This window comes from Thalassophryne amazonica, chromosome 17 (genome assembly GCF_902500255.1).
Source record: "Thalassophryne amazonica chromosome 17, fThaAma1.1, whole genome shotgun sequence".
In the NCBI taxonomy this organism is placed as follows: Eukaryota; Metazoa; Chordata; class Actinopteri; order Batrachoidiformes; family Batrachoididae; genus Thalassophryne; species Thalassophryne amazonica.
In genome coordinates this window covers 7335276-7362309 of record NC_047119.1, presented here as the reverse complement: position 1 = coordinate 7362309, position 27034 = coordinate 7335276, and the positions used below count along the sequence as shown (strand labels likewise).

At 39.7% G+C, this 27034-nt stretch overlaps 1 protein-coding gene across 4 annotated transcripts in view; it reads left to right on the top strand.

Moving 5' to 3' along the window:
* Positions 1 to 27034, top strand: part of erbin (erbb2 interacting protein) — a 134643-nt gene that overhangs the window by 53989 nt on the left and 53620 nt on the right. For all 4 annotated transcript variants that reach the window (XM_034191591.1, XM_034191589.1, XM_034191590.1 and 1 more), the window contains exon 3: positions 25202 to 25396. In XM_034191591.1, the coding sequence (XP_034047482.1) occupies positions 25211 to 25396 (186 nt within the window). In that variant the 5' untranslated portion in view covers positions 25202 to 25210. The remainder of the gene's footprint in view (positions 1 to 25201; positions 25397 to 27034) is intronic.

Below are 27034 nucleotides of genomic sequence, written 5' to 3'. Positions count from 1 at the left end.
TGATACAACAACAATTACAAGATAGATCAGTAAAGACAACAACAAAAAAGTTCCTACTGTGTACCCAACATGTCCGAAAAGGGGTAGGGTGAAGCATCAGCTTATTTATCCCTACCCCTTCTTCCCCACAACCAGTAATACCCTTTGCCACATATACACATAGATTCCTACACACCTAAACCGATATCAATATATATATATATATATATACATATACATACACATACACATATATATATACATACACACATCAACATACATACACATATACATACACATATATACACATATACATATATACACATATATATACACAAACATAAATATACACCTTCACATACCTACTTACATACAAAATACTATATATTTACAAGCCGAAGCAAAAAACAAAAACACCCTAACCCTCATTACCCTTCCTCCTCCCTATACCCAGAAAAAACCATATTTTTGTACCGCTGTTTGAACTGGTTCATGCTTGGACATTGCTTGAGCCCCACTCCCAATCTGTTCCACATCCTCACCCCACAGACAGAAATACAGAAACCTTTTAATGTTGTTCGTGCCCACTGATGCTTTAAATTAAATTTCCCCCTCAGACTGTAATCCCCTGATCTGTTAAAAAACATATTTTTAATATTTGCTGGAAGTAAATTGTTTATTGCTTTATACACAATTTGTACTGTTTGAAAATGAACCAAGTCTGTGAATTTTAAGAATTTGGATTGTAAAAATAGTGGATTTGTATGATCTCTATAGCCAGTATTATGAATAATTCTTATAGCTCTTTTCTGCATTACTGATAGTGATTGTGTTGTACCTTTATAAGTATTACCCCATACCTCTGCACAGTACTGTAAATATGGTAAAACCAGTGAGCAGTAAAGAATGCGGAGTGAGTTGTGGTCCAGAATATGTTTCGCTTTGTTTAGAACTGAAATGCTTCTTGACAGTTTACTTTGTATATGTTTTATATGAGTCTTCCAGTTTATCTTATCATCTATTATCACCCCCAGAAACTTATTTTCATGTACCCTTTCATTATCTACCCCCTCGACTTGTAACTGAACCTGTATGTCTGTATTACAATAGCCAAATAACATGTATTTTGTTTTACTTAAGTTTAATGATAATTTGTTTGTCAAACCATATTTTCAATTTTCCCATTTCTATACTGATCCTCCTCAGTAACTCCTGCAAATCCCCCCCTGAACAAAAAATGCTTGTGTCATCTGCAAATAATACTAATTTTAATATTTTGGAAACATTGACAATATCATTTATATAAATTAGAAACAGTTTTGGACCCAATACTGACCCCTGTGGGACGCCACAAGCATTGTCCAAGCATGATGATGTATATTCCCCCAACTTCACAAACTGTTTTCTGTTACTTAAGTAGCTTCTCACCCAGTGCAACACCAACCCCCTAATCCCATACTGTTCAAGTTTATTGATTAATATGTCATGATTAATTGTATCAAAAGCCTTTTTAAGGTCTATAAATATTCCAACTGAATGTAATTTGTGGTCTATGGCGTTTGTAATCTCCTCAACTGATTCTATTAATGCAAGTGATGTTGAACTATGTGCTCTGAATCCATATTGACTATCAGTAAGTAATTTATGTTTATTTATGAATTTGTCTAATCTATTATTGAATAACTTTTCTAATAATTTGGAAAATTGTGGAAGCAAAGAAACAGGTCTATAATTTGTGAAGTGGTGTCTATCCCCAGTCTTATACAGCGGCACAACCTTAGCTATTTTTATTTGATTGGGAAATTTACCAGTTTGAAATGATAAGTTACAGATGTATGTTAATGGTTCTACAATCCATTCAATGACCTGTTTTACCACCACCATATCAATTTCATTTAAATCGGTAGATGTTTTATATTTACAATTATTCACAATGTCTATAATTTCATTTCCATCCACTGCTGTGAGGAACATTGAACAGGGATTTCTTTCTATAAGATTATTATCCCAATCCTCAGGTTGGGAATCGGGAATTTTTTCTGCCAAGCTTGGTCCAATATTTACAAAAAAATGATTAAAACCGTTGACTACCTCATCCTTATTTTCCTTCTTGACATTATTATCAATGAAATACTGAGGGTAACTCTGTTTTTTATTACCATTTTTGATAATGCTATTTAATATATCCCATATTCCTTTAATATTGTTTTTGTTATTATATAATATGTTACTATAATATTCCTTCCTACATACCCGTATAATATTAGTTAATCTATTTTTGTATTTCTTAAATCTATTTTCTGCCTCTTTAGTCTTTAGTTTTATGAATTCTCTATACAGTGTATTTTTCTTATTACATGCATTTCGTAACCCTTTCGTCATCCATGGTCGAGCTTGGATTTTTTGTTTTCTGTAGTCTTGTTTAATTGGACAATTTTTTATCATATAATGATGTAAATATTTGTAAAAAAGTTTCATATGCACTATCAACATCACTTTCACTGTATACCTTTTCCCAGTTTTGCTCCTGTAAATCCTTCTTTAGTGTGTTCATGTTTTCCTCTGTCCGCACTCGCCTGTATTTTATTTTCTCCTCTGGCTGATTCCGCCGATGGTTTCTATTATAAACGATGAAAACTGGTAGATGATCACTAATGTCATTGATTAATAATCCACTCACAGTGTTATTCTCTATCATTGCTGAATATATTATCAATTAAGGTGGCACTATGGGATGTAATTCTGCTTGGCCTGGTGATTTTTGGATATAAACTCATACTGTACATTATACTGATAAATTCATCTGTTATTTTATGCTTATTTGGATTGAGCAGATCAATATTTAAGTCACCACAAATGAACACAGTTTTTTGATTAGTTTTTGAGAACATTTTTCCCATACAGTCAGTGAATGTTTCAATACTAGATCCTGGTGCTCTATATATACAGCTGACTAATACATTTTTGCTTTTTTCTTCACATATTTCAATAGTTATACATTCTAATAAGTTATCAATCACAGTTGTCATATTGTCTACTATTTTATAATCCATGTTCTTATCCACATACACAGCCACTCCTCCTCCACTCTTATTTTTTCTATTTACACAATTAAATTCATATCCATCCAGTTCAAAATCCATTCCTTTATCTTCATTGATCCATGTTTCTGATATAGCAATTATGTTAAATATTTTTTTAAACTGACTTAAATATTCTTTAATGTTGTTAAAGTTTGCATATAGACTTCTGCTGTTGAAATGGATTATTGATAATTTGTTATCCGTTCTAATGATCCGATTAAACTGTTCATCTGTATAATAGCAACAACTGTCATTGATATTTGAGAAGAAATTATTGTCCGGGTCTATATCGTGCTCCAAGTCCAGTACATTGTGGTCTGTGTATTTAAATGTTCTCAGTTCTACTTTTCCATGATCAGCAATCCTTTGAGTTATATCCTTCTTGTCTCCAGATGTAGATGAATAGGTAGTAGATGAATAGGTTCCTCTGGTCTGTGTCATGGTGTTGTGATGTGTTTGTGTCCTCATACCTTATTGGTCATATTTGTCCAGATCCTCGCTTTAAGAAACACTATTGTTCATATTTGTCCAGCTCCTCGATGTTCCTTATTGCCATGACTTTTGCTTGTTCTGGTGATCCGTTCAGTTTGATGAATATTTTACAGTTTGAAGTCCATGTGTGCTGGATTTTTCCCTGTTTCTTCAAGAAGCGTGCTTTCCTGGCGATGTCGGCATTCCGTTTGGTGAGATGTTCATTGATGAATACGTTTGTCCCTTTCAGTTTTCTTCCTTGTTTTAACAGTGCTGTTTTGTGTTTTCTGTTGATGAATCTCATGATGACGGTTCGTTTATCACCGTCATTTCTCCGGGGCAGAGGGTGGCACGCTTCAATGTTATTTAAATCCATTTCTATACCTTTAGATAGGAGGAAATCAGCAACCTGTTTTTCCACAGAGCTGACCTCCTGTTCACTGGGCTCCCCTCCGCTCTCATCTGTTACCGCCCGTGCGTAGGACCGTGGTTTGATGTGAAGACCTGTGATGATGACGTCGTTAATTCTGGTGTACTGCTCCAATTCAGCCACTCTATTTTCCAGCTGCACCAGATGCCGGTCTTTCTCGGCATTCTGGAGCCGTAATGCCTTCACCTCCTCCACCAGATCCATGATTGATTTCTGTTGCTGCTTCACAACAGAAATCTCCTCTGATAGAAAGTCCAGAGATTTTTTAATATCGTCACCTTCCTCCGCTGTCAGAACCTTCTTAGGCCCCATGGTCGGCTATGAGCAGCTTGTCGATCGCCGATGTTAACAGCCTGCGTTGTTTGTCACCGGGATGGATCTGCACTGCGCTGGTGCCGCGCGGCCTCGGTGTTTCCGCGCTGATGGATCCGCGGTGGCTGCACGAGGCCTCGGGGAAGCGGCACTCGTGACGCGCGGCTCTAATGACGCAGCGCGCGGCCTCAGTGAATTCACCACGTTGGGCCTCGGACGTTGTTGCTGTCCAGTCGCGGGGCTAAGTTGCCGGTTGAGGTGGTATTCCCACTGTCCGGGTTGGCAAACACCGGCGTGGCAGATAGCAACTACAAACACCACCTCTGAAAACTCAGGTACAAACTTTTGCAGCTCGCTCTGACGACACGCCAGAGCGAGCGTGATCTGTTAAATGATCTGTGATCTGTTAAATTTTCTGGTTTAAATTCCAAGCTGCTTTACCTGGCTGCCATTTATCTGGCAGTAAATGTGGAATCTGTTTGGGCTGTGGATAAAACAAGCCTTTTGAAGCCATGGTCTTGGGCTCTGGGTAACATTGATTGACTTTTTTTTTTCTTTCTTACCATTTTTAACATTTTTATGGACCTAACAACTAATCAAGAAAATAATCAACATCTGTTGAGCATAGATTTGTAGTATCTGCTGCTACAAGTAATTTGGATATAAACACTTAACTTATTTCACATGGAATTGAAGGTAAATTAAATTGCTTGTAGCTCACAGTAATATATAAGTATTAGGCTTCTTGTGATGTTTTCTTTTACTATTTAGTTTGTTTATCTTTTCAGTTTACAACATTTTTTCATCTTAGATTTGAGTTTATTAGTCACTCGCACAACGTGACACACGCACTTTAAACTGAGAACTAATAATTATTTCATTATTGACAGTTAAAGTGAGCTTTTGTCAAACAATACTCTGTTGTTCATCTCAGAATTCTCGTCAGACTTGATGGAGACAGGAAGTGGTTTCCACAGACATGAGGAAGTACTTTATGAAATGAGGTTTTAGTTTTGATCAAGAAACCTATTTAATTCAGTATTTGAGCTGCAACACTGATGATGAGCACTGAGTCATATTCACCCCCACATCATTCAGTTTGAGCACAAAATCTATAAACATTTCTTTAACAGGGATCTAGCCTAACTTTGACATTGGTTGATCTGCCCAACTTTGTCATTTGTGAACACCCTCAATTTTTTACTACCTTTTGAAGGACAATCATACATTTTTATACCAGGACTCTGCAACCCTGGTCCTGGAGAGCAGCTGCCAGCATGTTTTACAAATCTCTCTGCTCCACCCACAACTAATTCACTCTGTTAGGTCTGTTCAGCCAATCAAGAGCTGGGAAACACCTTTGTTAATTAACCAGGTGTGACTAAAGCAGGTAGAAAATGTGCAGGAGGTATGGTAGATGGTGTGTGTATGTATGTGTGTGTGTGTGTGTGTGTGTGTGTATATATATATATATATATATATATATATATATATATATATATATATATATATATATATATATATAAACACACAGTAAAACTTGCCTAAACTGTCATTGAATAAACCGATATTTGCACTTGGACAAAAGCAGAAGTCCCAATGCTTTTGTGTGTTTTTCCATGTAATAAACGCCATATATTTACATATTTATATTTTGTATAACGCATTTTTGGTCACATCAGGCAAATAGTCCTGTTCAGTCGCAGAACATTTCATTTAAAACCCCTCACATATACCGGACAGAGCAGTAAGGATGTTTCCAGTAACAGAGGTACGAAATGAAGTTCAGCACTGACGCTTGCCGATTTGAGGAAAGTGGGTACCATATTTCTGTGATTAAAAGACCGGCTGTTTATTTTTTCAAACCGGTGCCTAAATGAGGCAGGGTATACTTCAAGGCTGGTCATTAACAGAATGCTCCTTGTTGCCTGAACTGTAATATGGTGTTAAAATTCATACATATTCCTGGGTGTGACGAACCACACCACCTTAGATCAGAGCCCTCTGCGTGGCTGCAAACCAGCGCACCTGCAAACACATAATGTGTGTGCTAAAGATCATGAAACAGTCATTGTTAATGTAAACTTTTACAGATATAAGTAGCTTGCTTTTAATGTTAATTTTGGCGGCTTAACTAGCTAATTATCTTACCAAGACAGTTGTCCCTCTTTGTCACAAAGTTCTTAATGCTCCTGTATTGCCGCGGAAGGCAAGTTCGGCCTTGCAGATTTAGCATTGCACGTTTTTCTCATTAATTTGATTAAAATGCTCCCAAACTTTTGATCTCCATTGCCAGCTATCCATGATGTTGTTTGGGGATAACTTTTCTGATGACATCACGACTGACCCGGATTTCCACGACCGTGCGTCAAGGACAGAAAGGCAGCGGAACATACAGCAGCAGTTCAGAAAAACAAAGCTTATAAAATAAATGATGATCTTGATTATTATTATTATTATTATTATTATTATTATTAGTCGAAACCCAAATGCTTATACTGGGACACTTTCTCAATGACTGACCCTGAAAGTGTGCAAATAGTCGGAACACTATTTGCAGATGGTTTACTATTGGAGAAGGTCATCTATTTAGTTTTATTTGAGTTCACAACCAGTTTTAAAGAAGCCAAGTTTCATTGCAAAGTGCTAAGGCAGACTGTATAGTTGTGATGGCAAGCTGCAATGTCAGCCCAGAACAATAAATGACAGCATCATCTGCATAGTAATAATTGCCATTTACATAATTATTGCAGAGGTTATTTATATAAACAATAAATAAAAGTGGCCCAAGAATTGAACCTTGAGGCATTCCTTGTGGCACCCCTATTCAGAAATGAATAGAAATGATGAATTTTGTGTAATTAGTATATTTAGTAATGTACTCTACCTTTTCGCTCAATGACAGGATAGGCTCCAATCACACACACCCCCCCCACCACCACCACCTAAAAAAAATCCTTAACAGGTCTAAGCAGGTTCAAGCAAATGAATGAATAAAACGTTAATGTTAATTAATAAAATGTACAAAGGTATTGAACTGGCTGGGGATTGACACATGATCCTTTCCCAGATAAATTTGACTGGAGTAGGCAGTTCTCCAAGACTGAGTTACCATGCAAGAAGTACACAAGTCAGAGAAGCCACCCATGACGACTCCAAAGGAGTTATAGGTTTTTGTGGCTGTGACTGGAGAATTTGAGGATTGTGCAACATCTCCCTCTTGTATCACCAGTTATATAGCTTCATGTTGAAATGACACAGGACAATGGATCAGATCTAAGCTCAAATGTCTGGGGTTCCTTTTTTTTTTTAATTATAATTTTTATAATAAAGAGAACCCTTTTCTGTGCCCTGTGTTAGACTGACTGTCTGTCCAGGGTGCACCCCCGCCTCTCTTGCAGTGACTGATAGGCTCCAGCTCCGCTTGACCCTTAACTGGAATAAGATGGTATAGAAAATGAGGGAATACATGAATCTTTCTCTGTGCCTTTCTTCCTTGAAGTAGTGTAACCTCAGAATTTTTGCATTTGCTTCATGCCAATGACTAACATGGTAATTGTTCATTTGAGTAATTATTATGGCCATTACAAAGGGTATTGGAATGAAGATGCTCTGGATACACAGTCATTCAAGATCTTTTGCATTGTGAGTTTTACTCTTGAGTACTCAGTCTAACCGAATTGAGTAATAGAATATGTAATAAGAACACAAGTTGATGTTCGTTGCAAGTGATTGCATAACATTTTACTTTGAATTCTAACCACAATGAGTGATAGAGAGACAGGAAACAAAACCTCCCTTGCTCACTTGTTAATTCTTCCTACCTCATATAGGCACCTCCAAGCCACCATAGGGGGTGCACTGTTATTATTATTTGCCTTATTTTGAAGAGATTTACAATAAATTCTTGTGAGAATGCTAAAAGAGGAGTGATTTTGAATAAGGAATTTTTTTTTTTTGCACCAAAATGGGTGATGAGTAACAAAACTGTTTAAGGACCTGTGGCCCACTCTTGGGCCGACTGTGCTGGTAATTATTAATCTCTCATTAACATCTGAAGTATTTCAGCTCTGCAGTGATTAAACTGTTACTTCAGAAATCTAATCTTGACCCCAGTGTATTGAAAAGCTATGAGCCGATATCAAATCTATCATCTTGCTCTAAAATTCTGGAAAAGGTGGTTTCACGGCAGCTCATGGACCACCTACGGAGCATTATCTTTTTGAACCACTGCAGTCTGCTTTTAGAAAATATTCCACAGAGACGGCTCTCACTAAAGTGGTGAATGATCTTCTGCTTGCAATGGATTTGGACACCACTACGGTTCTGGTGCTGTTAGATCTCAGTGCTGCGTTTGAAACTGAGGATCATCAGATTCTACTCGATAGGCGGGAGAATTATTTTAGGATTACTGAGAATGCCTTTGCATGGGTGACATCATACCTGACCAGTTGTTTGAACTGTGTTTGAACAATATCACTCCCTCTAACCTTAGTGACATGAAATTTGGGGTTCCACAGGGGTCCATCTTAGGCCCCCTGCCTTTCTCTCTTTATATAGCACCCCTTAAGCACATATTGCGGCGTTTGGGGATTACCTTTCATTGCTATGCTGATGATACTCAATTATACATGCCAATAACTGCTGGTAATCTCATCCACATAAAATCCTTAGAAGATTGCCTTGTGTCAGTGAGAAGCTGGATGTCTGGCAACTTCCTACTTTTAAACTCTGATAAGACTGAAATGATGGTTCTTGGTCCAGTGGAACATTGACATCAATTTAACCAGCTAACGCTTAGCCTAGGCTTGTGTGTCATACATCACACTGACAGAGTGAGGAACCTTTGGATAATTTTTGATCCTACGTTGTCCTTTGACCTCCACATTAGAAATATTATGAGGACTGCTTTCTTCCACCTGTGAAATATAGCAAAGATTTGTCCCATCCTGTATATGGCTGATGCTGAGATCCTGATTCATGAATTTGTCTCTTCTAGATTGGACTACTGCAGTGCTCTGTTTTCTGGTTTACTGAAGTGCAGCATTAGGGGTCTCCAACTGGTTCAAAATGCTGCTGCCACACTTTTAACAGGAAGCACAATGTTTGACCACATTACACCCCTTTTGGCATCTCTTCACTGGTTTCCTGCCCTAGTGAGATCAGATTTTAAGGTTTTGCTACTAGTCTGTAAAATTGTTCACGGACTGGCACCTCCCTACCTATCTGACCTAATTAACCCAAACGTACTGGCCCGGGCTTTGGGTTCTCAGGGTGCAGGACTACTTTGTGTCCTTAGGGTGAATAAAAAGTCTGCGGGTCAAAGAGTTTTCTCTTATTCGTGCCCCTGTTCTGTGGAATGATCTCCCTGCATCAATAAAACAGCCAGATTCTGTAGAAACTTTCAAGTCCAGGCTTAAGATGTGCTTATTTTCCCTTTTGTATGGCTAGCATACTGGTATAGTATGTTACAATGTTTTTTACTCTTTTAAATTTGGTTCTCCCTTTACAGGACGCTGGTCTGTCACAGGGCCACAGACAGACAAACATATTCATACATGCATGCACACCTACGGACAATTTAGAGCCACCGATTCACCTAACCTGGATGTCTTTGGTAGTAGAAGGAAGCCGGAACACCCGGAGAGAACCCACATGTACACTGGGAGAACAAGTAAACTCCATACGGAAAGGACCGGGTGGGACTTGATCCCATGACCTTGCTGTGAGGCAGCAGTGCTCACCACTGAATCACTGTGCTGCCAACAGATGAAGTGATAATGAAAATAAGTTAGTTACAGCCCTACTACTAATAAATTTGTAAAGGCTCAATATCCAAAATAAACCACTTGCACCAGTTTAGAGTTCAGCTGTATTATAAGAAGTATAGGAGAACAAACTTCTAACCTTCTGCCTTGAATTGAGGAAGTGATGCTTATTTTCGCTTCCTTCACAGATATTTATGATTGTATGAATGTTTTTTATTATAATTATTTGTCATAATCTTAACGTGAAATTTCAGCAGTGCTGCAGCAATGCCATGACAGTCCTCTACAATCTGGAAGAAAAGCTCATTTCATAAGGCAGGGAGCCTGCCCACGTTAATCAACCAGGCGAGTACTATTTGCTATTAATAACAGCTGTATGCCGCTGCTTAAGTCACTAATTACACAAATGTATGCAAACAAAAAATGCCAGCTATAATTCCTGGGTCTATTTCAAGCTTTTTTCAAGTAATATTGAAAACTAAGGCCTAAGTATCCCAACTGAATATAGAACGGCTGCCACACAGCTGTCAGAGCTAATCATAGGAGACCGTAGTCTTGTTTGACCACTTACAGGGACCTGCTTTTGATATATACACACTTCGCGCAGATAAATGATGTACGGTTTTGTTTTCGGCTGCAATCACCGAAGCAGTTGCAGAAGTTTTTTGTTTGTTTGTTTGTTTTTCTTTTCAGTTTCCAGTGGAGAAGAAAAGGCGAGGTGGTAGGAGACGTCATGTCGGTAAGTGTTAGCCTACACAGCTAACCAGAGTAGCTGCGTTCTCTCGCCTGCAAAACTGCCAGGACATGTTTCTGCTTCAGATCATAAACAAACTGCAACACGTCCACTTTCCCACCGCATCGTCACTTTTTCTTTGCATTTTCACTTTGTGTCTAATTTACCCAAAACCCCATTGAAAATGCCATGGTTTCTACCCCATAAGTACAGAAATTACGTCATATGTGTCGTATTTTACCCCTTTAGCGCCGCCCCGAACGAGACTGCACCGCCCTATTGGCCATCTTTTGCTGCAGTACTGTGTACACAGACTCAAAAAAAAAAAAAAGCTTTTGACTTGACTTTCTGCTCAAATGACTCTTTTCTCTATTTTTTTTCACAGCTGGACTGTTGTCCTTTTTTTGTTTGTTTCTTTTCTTTTTTAATCAGAGCTGCAAAGCACAAACCTGTTTTATTTTCCTCTCAACAAATTGAATGATTGGAAGCAAAGTTTGGGTACACGTGAGTCAGGGTGGGTGAGTGTGCTAACACTGAGAGGAGCGGCGCTTGAATGAAATTGAATTTAATAACAGTAGATCATGCATCTGCTGTTCCATCTCTTGTGCATCAGCTGCGGCTCGGTGACGGTACGAGAACGTGACTGATGTACATCTTGCTGTTATGTTGTACTGTATTACTACTTGAATTGAACATATCACTCCTTGTTACTTATGTCTTCATTGAGGTTTTATTTTGGCTTTGAAGAACTCGAGGTAGATGTGCATTGAAGTTCCTGCTTTTAAAGTAGACACAAAGTGCAGACTATTATCTAATTGGTTCTACTCGCTCAACCTGAATTAGGCCTGCAAGTATGAATTGGCTGCATTATACGAAAGCAGTCAGTGGCTTTTGAGAAACACACACACACATGCTTGTTTGAAGCATGTAATGGATTCTGATCGTCTCTCACCGTGCCCACCTTCTGTACAGCAGTGCTTTGTCTATTTGTAGACACTGTACTGCTTGAGCTGTGTGGTTAGATGATGATTTTGGGTCGCCCAACTGATTCAACCCTTGACTATAGTTGCTATGGTAACACTGCTGACCCAAGAGGTACTTAAGTTATAGAAGAGGGTTGTAACAGGGAAGTGGTTTCCTGGATCTGACTGGAAATCTGAGCCCGCTCTCTGGACTATTTCATTCACTGTTGCACAAAGGAATCCACCAGGATCATTGCCAGGCTACAGAGTCACGTGTCCACCATTCATGTATGCCCACACATTTTTGAAAATTCTCAACAAATTAAACTATTGTTTAAACCCATTAGTATTTTCAGGCGTGTCACAAATTTACTGTCAGGTCAAGCAGTTACAGTTACGCTGATTTATTCAAATTAATGTGCTGCCTGCAGTTAAAAGCTAAGAAAAAAAACTCAGCCAAGAGCTTAACATGTCTGGAAATCTGAAGTTTCTTCGTACAAAGTCAAAAGCTCTTGACAAACTAAAGCGAAGTGAACATTGCCTGTAAAATGTGGGTCAGTGGTTAAGCTTATGTTGTCAGAAGTTGGGCTGTCCTTAGTGTGTTGTATTCAGATTACTCCAAACATGCATTCAGTCCGGCAGGGCCTCAGTAATCAGGCTCACCTCACTGTCCCTCTATTATCCCTGTGGGCGAGCTGTTCTTTCAAGAACAGCACAGTGAGCAAAGCTGGAAAATTGATCTATTAAAGTGTGATATCTATAAAGCAAATGTGAGCAGTCACAGCTTTAAACTAGTTAAAATTAGTTTGGAATTGCTCGCTTCAAATAATTTTGGGATCGTGACTGTGAATGGGTTCCACCTGGAAAATACCAGCTCTGCTTAACGTCCATATCAATCAATCAATCAATCAATCAATTTTTTTTATATAGCGCCAAATCACAACAAACAGTTGCCCCAAGGCGCTTTATATTGTAAGGCAAGGCCATACAATAATTATGTAAAACCCCAACGGTCAAAACAACCCCCTGTGAGCAAGCACTTGGCTACACAGTGGGAAGGAAAAACTCCCCCTTAACAGGAAGAACCTCCAGCAGAACCAGGCTCAGGGAGGGGCAGTCTTCTGCTGGGACTGGTTGGGGCTGAGGGAGAGAACCAGGAAAAAGACATGCTGTGGAGGGGAGCAGAGATCGATCACTAATGATTAAATGCAGAGTGGTGCATACAGAGCAAAAAGAGAAAGAAACAGTGCATCATGGGAACCCCCCAGCAGTCTACGTCTATAGCAGCATAACTAAGGGATGGTTCAGGGTCACCTGATCCAGCCCTAACTATAAGCTTTAGCAAAAAGGAAAGTTTTAAGCCTAATCTTAAAAGTAAAGAGGGTGTCTGTCTCCCTGATCTGAATTGGGAGCTGGTTCCACAGGAGAGGAGCCTGAAAGCTGAAGGCTCTGCCTCCCATTCTACTCTTACAAACCCTAGGAACTACAAGTAAGCCTGCAGTCTGAGAGCGAAGCGCTCTATTGGGGTGATATGGTACTACGAGGTCCCTAAGATAAGATGGGACCTGATTATTCAAAACCTTATAAGTAAGAAGAAGAATTTTAAATTCTATTCTAGAATTAACAGGAAGCCAATGAAGAGAGGCCAATATGGGTGAGATATGCTCTCTCCTTCTAGTCCCCGTCAGTACTCTAGCTGCAGCATTTTGAATTAACTGAAGGCTTTTTAGGGAACTTTTAGGACAACCTGATAATAATGAATTACAATAGTCCAGCCTAGAGGAAATAAATGCATGAATTAGTTTTTCAGCATCACTGTGAGACAAGACCTTTCTGATTTTAGAGATATTGCGTAAATGCAAAAAAAACAGTCCTACATATTTGTTTAATATGCGCTTTGAATGACATATCCTGATCAAAAATGACTCCAAGATTTCTCACAGTATTACTAGAGGTCAGGGTAATGCCATCCAGAGTAAGGATCTGGTTAGACACCATGTTTCTAAGATTTGTGGGGCCAAGTACAATAACTTCAGTTTTATCTGAGTTTAAAAGCAGGAAATTAGAGGTCATCCATGTCTTTATGTCTGTAAGACAATCCTGCAGTTTAGCTAATTGGTGTGTGTCCTCTGGCTTCATGGATAGATAAAGCTGGGTATCATCTGCGTAACAATGAAAATTTAAGCAATGCCGTCTAATAATACTGCCTAAGGGAAGCATGTATAAAGTGAATAAAATTGGTCCTAGCACAGAACCTTGTGGAACTCCATAATTAACTTTAGTCTGTGAAGAAGATTCCCCATTTACATGAACAAATTGTAATCTATTAGACAAATATGATTCAAACCACCGCAGCGCAGTGCCTTTAATACCTATGGCATGCTCTAATCTCTGTAATAAAATTTTATGGTCAACAGTATCAAAAGCAGCACTGAGGTCTAACAGAACAAGCACAGAGATGAGTCCACTGTCTGAGGCCATAAGAAGATCATTTGTAACCTTCACTAATGCTGTTTCTGTACTATGATGAATTCTAAAACCTGACTGAAACTCTTCAATAGACCATTCCTCTGCAGATGATCAGTTAGCTGTTTTACAACTACCCTTTCAAGAATTTTTGAGAGAAAAGGAAGGTTGGAGATTGGCCTATAATTAGCTAAGATAGCTGGGTCAAGTGATGGCTTTTTAAGTAATGGTTTAATTACTGCCAACTTAAAAGCCTGTGGTACATAGCCAACTAATAAAGATAGATTGATCATATTTAAGATCGAAGCATTAAATAATGGTAGGGCTTCCTTGAGCAGCCTGGTAGGAATGGGGTCTAATAGACATGTTGATGGTTTGGATGAAGTAACTAATGAAAATAACTCAGACAGAACAATCTGAGAGAAAGAGTCTAACCAAATACCGGCATCACTGAAAGCAGCCAAAGATAACGATACGTCTTTGGGATGGTTATGAGTAATTTTTTCTCTAATAGTTAAAATTTTGTTAGCAAAGACAGTCATGAAGTCATTACTAGTTAAAGTTAATGGAATACTCAGCTCAATAGAGCTCTGACTCTTTGTCAGCCTGGCTACAGTGATGAAAAGAAACCTGGGGTTGTTCTTATTTTCTTCAATTAGTGATGAGTAGAAAGATGTCCTAGCTTTACAGAGGGCTTTTTTATAGAGCAACAGACTGTTTTTCCAGGCTAAGTGAAGATCTTCTAAATTAGTGAGACGCCATTTCCTCTCCAACTTACGGGTTATCTGCTTTAAGCTATGAGTTTGTGAGTTATACCACGGAGTCAGGCACTTCTGATTTGAAGCTCTTTTTTAGAGGAGCTACAGCATCCAAAGTTGTCTTCAATGAGGATGTAAAACTATTGACGAGATACTCTATCTCACTTACAGAGTTTAGGTAGCTACTCTGCACTGTGTTGGTATATGGCATTAGAGAACATAAAGAAGGAATCATATCCTTAAACCTAGTTACAGAGCTTTCTGAAAGACTTCTACTGTAATGAAACTTATTCCCCACTGCTGGGTAGTCCATCAGAGTAAATGTAAATGTTATTAAGAAATGATCAGACAGAAGGGAGTTTTCAGGGAATACTGTTAAGTCTTCTATTTCCATACCATAAGTCAGAACAAGATCTAAGATATGATTAAAGTGGTGGGTGGACTCATTTACTTTTTGAGCAAAGCCAATAGAGTCTAATAATAGATTAAATGCAGTGTTGAGGCTGTCATTCTCAGCATCTGTGTGGATGTTAAAATCGCCCACTATAATTATCTTATCTGAGCTAAGCACTAAGTCAGACAAAAGGTCTGAAAATTCACAGAGAAACTCACAGTGACGACCAGGTGGACGATAGATAATAACAAATAAAACTGGTTTTTGGGACTTCCAATTTGGATGGACAAGACTAAGAGTCAAGCTTTCAAATGAATTAAAGCTCTGTCTGGGTTTTTGATTAATTAATAAGCTGGAATGGAAGATTGCTGCTAATCCTCCGCCCCGGCCCGTGCTACGAGCATTCTGACAGTTAGTGTGACTCGGGGGTGTTGACTCATTTAAACTAACATATTCATCCTGCTGTAACCAGGTTTCTGTAAGGCAGAATAAATCAATATGTTGATCAATTATTATATCATTTACCAACAGGGACTTAGAGAGAGAGACCTAATGTTTAATAGACCACATTTAACTGTTTTAGTCTGTGGTGCAGTTGAAGGTGCTATATTATTTTTTCTTTTTGAATTTTTATGCTTAAATAGATTTTTGCTGGTTATTGGTGGTCTGGGAGCAGGCACCGTCTCTACGGGGATGGGGTAATGAGGGGATGGCAGGGGGAGAGAAGCTGCAGAGAGGTGTGTAAGACTACAACTCTGCTTCCTGCTCCCAACCCTGGATAGTCACGGTTTGGAGGATTTAAGAAAATTGGCCAGATTTCTAGAAATGAGAGCTGCTCCATCCAAAGTGGGATGGATGCCGTCTCTCCTAACAAGACCAGGTTTTCCCCAGAAGCTTTGCCAATTATCTATGAACCCCACCTCATTTTTTGGACACCACTCAGACAGCCAGCAATTCAAGGAAAACATGCGGCTAAACATGTCACTCCCGGTCTGATTGGGGAGGGGCCCAGAGAAAACTACAGAGTCCGACATTGTTTTTGCAAAGTTACACACCGATTCAATGTTAATTTTAGTGACCTCCGATTGGCGTAACCGGGTGTCATTACTGCCGACGTGAATTACAATCTTACCAAATTTACGCTTAGCCTTAGCCAGCAGTTTCAAATTTCCTTCAATGTCGCCTGCTCTGGCCCCCGGAAGACAATTGACTATGGTTGCTGGTGTCGCTAACTTCACATTTCGCAAAACAGAGTCGCCAATAACCAGAGTTTGATCCTCGGCGGGTGTGTCGTCGAGTGGGGAAAAACGGTTAGAGATGTGAACGGGTTGGCGGTGTACACGGGGCTTCTGTTTAGGGCTACGCTTCCTCCTCACAGTCACCCAGTCAGCCTGCTTTCCCGGCTGCTCGGGATCTGCCAGGGGGTAACTAACGGCGGCTAAGCTACCTTGGTCCGAGTCTCCAATTCGCCCAGCCTGGCCTCCAAAGCTACTAATAAGATACACGTATTACAAGTACCGTTACTGCTAAAGGAGGCCGAGGAATAACTAAACATTTCACACCCAGAGCAGAAAACTGCGGGAGAGACAGGAGAAGCCGCCATGCTAAATCGGCTAAGAGCTAGTAGCTACGCTAAGCTAGCGGAATCCTAAAAACACGCAAAGTGAATAATGTGTAAATAATTTAGAGGTGATTCAGCAGAAGGAGTGCTTTAGTTAAGGCACGTAAAGATTACACTGGGAAACAAATCGTAATCTAGATAACTAGATCAATCTAACTGCGCAGATTAAACAGCTAACAGATACAAGAAAAACACCACTGTACTCCGGAACAGGAAGTGATACAATACCGCAGTGAGAGCCAACCACCAGTAGAGTCATTTGAAATGACTTTAGTTTTGTGTCATGTCTGTGATCTGCTTTTTTTCTACAAAATTAAACAACTGAATGAACATCCTCCGAGGCTTGTGATTCCATAATTTTTGCCAGGGGTTGTGTGTGTGTGTGTGTGTGTGTGTGTGTGTGTGTGTGTGTGTGTGTGTGTGTGTGTATGTATATATATATATATATATATATATATATATATATATATATATATATATATATATATATATATATATATATATATATATATATATATACACTCAACAAAAATATAAACGCAACACTTTTGATTTTGCTCCCATTTTGTATGAGATGAACTCAAAGATCTAAAACTTTTTCCACATACACAATATCACCATTTCCCTCAAATATTGTTCACAAACCAGTCTAAATCTGTGATAGTGAGCACTTCTCCTTTGCTGAGATAATCCATCCCACCTCTCAGGTGTGCCATATCAAGATGCTGATTAGACACCATGATTAGTGCACAGGTGTGCCTTAGACTGCCCACAATAAAAGGCCACTCTGAAAGGTGCAGTTTTATCACACAGCACAATGCCACAGATGTCGCAAGATTTGAGGGAGCGTGCAGTTGGCATACTGACAGCAGGAATGTCAACCAGAGCTGTTGCTCGTGTATTGAATGTTCATTTCTCTACCATAAGCTGTCTCCAAAGGCGTTTCAGAGAATTTGGCAGTACATCCAACCAGCCTCACAACCGCAGACCACGTGTAACCACACCAGTCCAGGACCTCCACATCCAGCATGTTCACCTCCAAGATCGTCTGAGACCAGCCACTCGGACAGCTACTGAAACAATCAGTTTGCATAACCAAAGAATTTCTGCACAAACTGTCAGAAACTGTCTTAGGGAAGCTCATCTGCATGCTCGTCGTCCTCATCAGGGTCTCGACCTGACTCCAGTTCGTCGTCATAACCGACTTGAGTGGGCAAATGCTCACATTCGCTGGCGTTTGGCACGTTGGAAACGTGTTCTCTTCACGGATGAATCCCGGTTCACACTGTCCAGGGCAGACGGCAGACTGGCGTCGTGTGGGTGAGCGGTTTTCTGATGTCAATGTTGTGGATCGAGTGGCCCATGGTGGCGGTGGGGTTATGGTATGGGCAGGCATCTGTTATGGACGAAGAACACAGGTGCATTTTATTGATGGCATTTTGAATGCACAGAGATACCGTGACGAGATCCTGAGGCCCATTGTTGTGCCATACATCCAAGAACATCACCTCATGTTGCAGCAGGATAATGCATGGCCCCATGTTGCAAGGATCTATACTCAATTCTTGGAAGCTGAAAATGTCCCAGTTCTTGCATGGCTGGCATACTCACCGGACATGTCACCCATTGAGCATGTTTGGGATGCTCTGGACTGGCGTATACGACAGCGTGTACCAGTTCCTACCAATATCCAGCAACTTCGCACAGCCATTGAAGAGGAGTGGACCAACATTCCACAGGCCACAATTGACAACCTGATCCACTCTATGCGAAGGAGATGTGTTGCACTGCATGAGGCAAATGGTGGTCACACCAGATACTGACTGGTATCCCCCCCCCAATAAAACAAAACTGCACCTTTCAGAGTGGCCTTTTATTGTGGGCAGTCTAAGGCACACCTGTGCACTAATCATGGTGTCTAATCAGCATCTTGATATGGCACACCTGTGAGGTGGGATTGATTATCTCAGCAAAGGAGAAGTGCTCACTATCACAGATTTAGACTGTTTGTGAACAATATTTGAAGGAAATGGTGATATTGTATATGTGGAAAAAGTTTTAGATCTTTGAGTTCATCTCATACAAAATGGGAGCAAAACCAAAAGTGTTGCGTTTATATTTTTGTTGAGTGTATATATATATATATATATACACACACACACACATACATACAGTGTGACATATTCTGGTTTGTTCTATTTCGGCGTGTTTATAATAAAGCTCATGTTTAAACTGTAAAACATCAATCCTCAATTGCATTCCTTTGTCATGAAAGAAAGGGGTTGACAATGAAATGGCAGGGTCAAGAATCACAGCCATATATGTCAGCAAATATACCGGTATCATACTTAAAAAAAAAAAAAAAAAAAAAAAAAAAAACCTTCCAATAACTTTATGCATTGGTATCGGTCTCCACAAATAAAAATAAAATAAAATAAATTCATATTGGTTGGGCTCAAATGATGACAATTTAACTTTCACATTCACGCTTATGCCCCTCATGAATTCCACTCTTTTTTCTACCCTGTTCTGAGACCGTTCTTCAACTCTTTGCGGTAGCAAATGAGTGCCTAATTTGAGGTGCAAACCAAAATCCGAAGCCTAGTTGTGTTATAGCTAGATAGTTCTGTTCATATCAAGTAAAAATGTCCAAAGGTTATCATAATTATTAATTTATATTTAATTGCAACCGCTTACTGTGGCCATTTAATGTTGCGTTTGATGTAACCGTTTTGATTACTTTTTGTTTTTAAAATATACAAATGTATGAAATTAGACTTGCAATTTAATTAACGTATTCCAATTGAATTGTAATGACAGTGTAATTATTTAGGGGTGTCTAAATAAATAAATCGATTCACGTCCGAATCATGATTCAAAGCTGCTGACGGAGCAAAAGCGCCTCCGTGTTGAAGTCTCACAGGACATGCTGGACTCCGAAAAATGATGCCCACCTCTTCCACCATTCGGAAGATTCAGGCGGCTTTCGGTGGCTTTTCAGTCGTGTGACTATCCGAGAAATTGTGGAAGAGGTGGGCATGTTACAACATGTCCTGTGAGACTTCAACACGGTGGCACTTTTGCTCCATCAGCTTCGTGCCGAAGCCATCGGCATGAATTTCGCTGCAGCTCTTTTCATGGCAAAATCTTCTGTCACCGTGGAATGTGCCGAAAAAGTGCTGATGTCCACCTCTTACGCAATTTCTCAGATAGTCACACGACGGTCCCGCATCACCACAGCCTTCACTTTGGAAATGATCTGGTCTTTTCAGCATGTTGATGGCCGATCGGAGTGTGGCTCGCTCTCCACCATTGTGCGGCTGTCTTCAAACCAGTTGTACCGCTCCTTAATCTGTGTGATGCCCATAGGATCGTCACCGAAAGCCCTCTGAATAATCCGAATGGTTTCCACCTGGCTGTCGCCCAGTTTCTGGCTAAATTTGATGCAATCGCGCTGCTCCAGTTGTTCAGTCTTTTTCCTTGGAATGAAAAAACGCCGAGCGCACAGCACACGTCCCACACAAAGGCTGCTTACCAGGAAATGATGCAATCGACAGGCGTGTAAAAGTTCACGCATGTGCACGAAAGTTCAAGGTTTGCTCATGCAAACACACATGATTCAAATCCATCAGGTTTTTGAAAAAAATAAAAAGGTCCGATACTTTTCTAACAGACCTTGTGTATATATATATATATATATATATATATATATATATATGTGTGTGTGTGTGTGCATGCGCAGTTTTGCTCAAAGGCAGAAATTTTTTTTTTTGGCCATTTTTTCAGAAAATATGAATGAAAACACAACATGGATAGTGGAGACACATCTTCACGGCTGAGCTGAGTCCCCGCTTTTCTTGCATACCTCAGAATGTGCAGTGTTTATTCAGTTTCCCAGTTAACCCTGAGATCACACGGTCCTCTTGTTCCAGTTGTCCCGCTCCTCCCACTCCACAGAGCATGCATCAAACATACGCTCCTCACTCAGGGTGAGTCGAGCCAAGCCCTCTGTCATCCCCTCCGGTGAAAGACCAGTTTTAAACATGAGCTGCCTGCTGCCACGGCAGAGGGTGTAGGAGGCTGACAGCCTCTTGGTCATGCATACCTCATGACAGCTTGGGCGCGTGCATACATACAAGATTTTAATGAGTTGACAACGGTATGAACATTGACCAGGCCTCCTTTTCTTTTTTTTCCATCAGCTTCTGAAGTTGACCATGAAAATAACATATAGGGAGACATTAACCAGCAGTCATTTCAAGGGAAAAAAAGATGACATAATTCCTTTTCACAATCTTTAACATAAACACCCACATACACAAGTCTGGCACTCGCGTCGGGGTCGGTCAAGGCTATCACAGTTTTACAGCTCAGTCACCCGGGGTACAGAGATTATGTGCCGCAGCAGTGCACAGATTAAGATGAGGGGGAGGAAAAGTCACATTTCTCTTCATGCTCCAAAGAACAAAGCTGTTGTTGACCAGAGCACATACCATAGTGTGTACTGTAGTTTGTAAACACTGCTGTCTTGACCTGTGCCTGAAACTCAAGCTATAGAAGTGATATCTGTGTCCCTGTTTGGAAGTGGTTTGTAACTGTTCTCTGTTTCACTTCAGATACTTTAACCGTAATAAAGCTGAATTGACTAGCTGTCTTGTATTTTTATCTCCTTTTTGAAGTGATGAAGTAAAACTAGTCACGTGTGTGTCCTCAACTTCTATCCACAGATGCTACATGATCCTACTGCTGACTGACAAGTGGTATAATGGATCATCATAGTTGGACCCCCTGCCCCAAAAGGGTTGGCATGCATATGAACCACAGATTATTTGCTAAGTTTACATAATAATGTGAAATGCAGGTTTATTGTTATGGTGAATTGTTTTGCAAGTAATAACTGCATAAAGCTCGATGCAGAGTTGCATTGATACAAAATCAGTTGTGTGTTTATGTGAACGGTGCATGTTAATGTTAAACTATACATATACATACGTGTGTGTGTGTGTGTGTGTGTGTGTGTATATATTCAAATTATTTGAACACCCTGCTATTTTGCAAGTATCCCACTTAGAAATCATGGAGGGGTCTGAAATTTTCATCTTAGGTGCATGTCCACTGTGAGATACATAATCAAAAAAAAAAAAAAAAAAAAAAATCTGGAAATCACAAGGTATGATTTTTTTTTTTTAAATAATTTATTTGTATGTTACTGCTGCAAATAAGTATTTGAACACCTGTGAAAATCAATGTTAATATTTGTTTGCAATTACAGAGGTCAAATGTTTCCTGTTGTTTTTCACCAGGTTTGCACACACTGCAGCAGGGATTTTGGTCCACTCCTCCATACAGATCTTCAGCTCCCTCCAAAGATTTTCTATTGAGTTCAGGTCTGGAGACTGGCCAGGCCACTCCAGGACCTTGAAATGCTTCTTACGGAGCCCCTCCTTAGTTGCCCTGGCTGTGTGTTTGGGGTCATTGTCATGCTGGAAGACCCAGCCATGACCCATCTTCAATGCTCTTACTGAGGGAAGGAGGTTGTTTGCCAAAATCTCACAGTACATGACCCCATCCATCCTCCCTTCAATATGGTGCGCACCCCCAGAGTATGATGTTTCCACCCCCATGCTTCACGGTTGGGATGGTTTTCTTGGGGTTGTTCTCATCCTCTAAACATGGTAAGTGGAGTTGATTCCAAAAAGCTCTATTCTGGTCTCATCTGACCACATGACCTTCTCCCATGCCTCCTCTGGATCATCCAGATGGTCACTGGTGAACTTCAAACGGGCCTGGACATGTGCTGGCTTGAGCAGGGAGACCTTGCTGCCCTGCAGGATTTTAAACCATGACAGCATCATGTGTTACTAATTTAATCTTTGTGACTGTGGTCCCAGCTTTCTTCAGGTCATTGACCAGGTCCTCCTGTGTAGTTCTGAGCTTTCTCAGAATCATCCTTACCCCACAAAGTGAGATCTTGCATGGAATCCCAGACCGAGGGAGATTGACAGTCATCTTGTGTTTCTTCCACTTTCTAATAAATAATCATAACAGTTGTTGTCTTCTACCAAGCTGCTTGCCTGTAGTCCATCCCAGCCTTGTGCAGGTCTACAGTTTTGTCCCTGGTGTCCTTAGACAGCTCTTTGGTCTTGACTATGGTGGACAGGTTGGAGTGTGTGAACAGGCGTCTTTTATACAGGTAACAAGTTCAAACAGGTGCAATTAATACAGGTAAAGAGTGCAGAATAAGAGGGCTTCTTAAATAAAAACTAACAGGTTTGAGTGAGACAGAATTCTTGCTGGTTGGTAGGTGTTCAAATACTTATTTGCAGCAGTAACACACAAATAAATTATTAAAAAAGGTGCTTGTCCACTGTCTCTCACAGTGGACATGCACCTAAGATGAAAATTTCAGACCCCTCCATGATTTCTAAGTGGGAGAACTTGCAAAACTGCAGGGTGTTCAAATACTTATTTTCCTCACTGTATATATATAATATGGTCTCTCCTTGTCCTCTGCTCAAGACAGCCCGGTGCAGGCTTGATGCATGCCTTGGTCCAAGCACAGAAATAATTACTTCAGAATATCAGAAGCTAAAAACTAAATGCGCACAGTGATCTCACTGACCTTTTTTCCACTGATAAGAACCAGGTGCTGGTGATAAGTTTTAAGGCAGTTTTGAGTCTGCGTTACTTTTGAATCTTCTAAAAACTTGTTTCATTATCCACAGGCTGTGAGACAGATCTTTACATTACTGCTTACGTTATTATTAGGGATCGACCGATATTGATTTTTAAAGCCCAATACAGATTATCAACAAGGATTTAGAGGTTGATACTGACGTTTGCGGCTGATATTTCCCTGCAGTAAAAAGTGTCAAAATTTAGTATAACACACTCTTAACACAAAAGTTTCATTAAAGTGTTTTGCAGCATACAGTGCCCTCCAAAAGTATGGAACACTTGGTATTTCACACATCTTAATTTGGTTATGCCATTTCAAATACAAAACAATAAAAATTTCTAAATTATCTTCCTTAACCTCAAATGGAAAGGAAATTTTAACATTATCAACTTGTCGCATCTTTAATCTATACGCAAATTTAGTAACACATCAGTGGTGCAGTACTCATCATGAAATCATGAGATAAAATGACATGACATAAGCTGTGACTATTTCAAAATGTTCTTATGCACAACTGTCAATCAGGGGTTATAAATTGCAGTGCATTAAATCAAAAGCATAAACAATTTTACAATCTTGACACAAAGTGATTCATATTTTAAACAGAAAATAGAAAACAGAAAATAACAACAATCATTCATCACACAAATAATAAAATATCACAAATTATTCTTTCAGAGCCATTTGCATTGAAACAGAATTTTGAAACAAAACATGCAATGTCGACCCAATGCTGAAATGTCTTCTAAGTGTTGTGAGAAGGAATGACAACACTACAAACTAGTCAATGCTTGGGTATGCCAACGCTTTTTTTGGGGGGGGAATGTGTTGCAGCCCTTTAATGCATGGATCAACAATTTGGAATAACAGTTGACCACATGAATCATGAAATATCTTTGGTTCTTATGGTCTGAAATTAAACAAAAGTCAAAGAAAATGTAAGAATTGCTGCATTTCTTGGCATTTTCCATACCGTTTGTGGTTGTAAAACAGAAGAATAAAGAGTGACGTATGCAGTTACCATCCATGGATCAAAATTATACCATGTTTAGAAATTGTAGGCAACACTGCCCAGCCTTAATTCTTTTCCTTTTCCCCAGATTTAGCTAACTGTTTTTGCACAGGAGATACTGTCCGTCCATGCATGTGTCTCTCAACATCCATGGCCTGACTTGACACCAAATATTCACAGACCAAACATGTTTGGGATGAACGTTAATCTGACAACTTACCCATGTGGGTTCAGAGAGTTGACCTTGACCTAGCTTTAGCTGGGTGAATTCAGAAAGGCTTCAAATGTCAGTGAGTGCCCACAGGCATGTTCCTCGACAGGACCAAATCCGCAGGAGCCACTGGTCCTTCGTGACATGTCTCTTTTCTTTACATGATACTAAAAGCATCAGATCTGTGTTATTCAAGAAAGAGGAAAAAAATGTCAGTCTGGGCATACTGAGTCTTCATTGTAGAAGTAGCACATAATGCGGGTACATTTTCAACTCATATTCGATGTAACTCCTTGTGTGTATTTCTGTTTTTGCCCTCTAGTGCCTGAGGATGTCCAAGCGGAACTTATTTGTTCGATTGGTGCCTTGCCGCTGCTTGCGGGGTGAGGAGGAGACTGTCACTTCACTGGACTACTCTCACTGCAGCCTGGAGACGGTTCCTAAAGAGATCTTTAGTTTTGAGAAGACTCTGCAGGAACTCTTCCTCGATGCCAACCAGATCGAGGAGCTGCCAAAAGTAGGACACACAATGACATACGTGAACTCTTAATTTCTATACACGCATCATGAAAGATTAATTGCATGGAGGCATTGGATCTGCCTTATTTATATTTTAAGAAAAGCTTGTGGCTTTACTCATAGACACGCTGACTGAATCAACTTGTGATATTTATAATATATTGATATTTATGATTTGAATATAAAGTTTTCCTGTGGAAACAGTTCTGCAGTTGCATCATGTGTTTCTAATGTAGACCATCATCCATCCTTCATTCCTTTAAACAAAGTAAAATAATTCTGTATGAATACCAGTCCTGCAGTATGTATCACCACAAATATTCAGGGCAGTTGCATTTTCAAATGCACAACTGTTGATTGTGGATAATTCTTAGTTAGGATATGATTATACATGTAGATACACACTAATATTTTAAGTGTTGGCCCCATGGTCCACAACACGTTTAAATTTGGTAACCGTGATGGATTTTTGTTGGCACAAATGCAAACATTTACAGTCAGTACAAATAAAGGTAATTTTACACATCTTCCAATTAATGAATTCATTAACAGAATGGCCCTGTGATAGACTGACATCCTATCCAGGGTGTACACTACCTTACACCCCATGATTGCTGGATCCCCACCCACCGTGACCCTTAATTATCCTCTCAGTATGAAATATGGGGGGGGGGAGGGTATAGCAATCAGCATGTCTGTCTGTCCGTCTGTCAATTTTTTGCTTGTTAATGCAACATCTCAAAAACTGGTTAGAAAATGATATATATGTATTTTTTAAATTGACGTTAACATGGATTATTTGTAATCATATAGAGCCTGATTACTGACGGTTTGCATGTGTTAAAAGCTGTGCGAACACCGCACCACTTGAAAAAAGTCCATTTGCCTTTCTAAATATGCAATTTTGGGTTTGTCCACCCGAGTGTGCAAAAACTGTGGGAGGAAGCAGGCAAATAAGTGAGGTTTGTGCATGTAAAATTTCATTCATTCATTCATTTTCTGCCGCTTATCTGGGTCCAGGTCATGGTGGCAGCAGACTGACCAGCTTATGTGTTTTGTGAGTTTGAAACTTTGGCGTTAACGTATTGTGCTTGATGGACTGTTGTTGCTAAAATATACCGCTGTTTGAATACAAAGTTGTCTTTCATGTATTTTCGATCTGAATAAAAAGATGACTAATGTGACTTAATGTCACTTACAGCCATTAACATGCAAAATCCTTATTTACATGCTGCTGTCTACGTAACATTACCGACTGCTATCAGTTGTGCATTTATGCTTAGTAAATCACCCGCAAAATTGTCTCCATCCCAACGTGCAAAGGTTTGGACGGGTTTTCTGTAGGGCATTAACGTCTGGTGACACAACATTACAGAAAAACTGCAATAAAACTGGAAAAAATTTGAAGATTTACCCTGCAGCCACCTGCCAGTTGTTCTCTGTCTTTCTGAATGTATTCTCCATGAGTCTGTGGGAGACTCTGAACCACAGTGGTATATTTTTGTTCTGTGGAGTATGTGAAGGTGAAAATTTCCAGAACTGAAACCAGAGTGTACGGAGCTGTGGCACAGAGCCAGAAGTGTTGTCTAAATTTCCTGACTTTTTATGCATTTCACAGAAATTAAAACCTAACCCT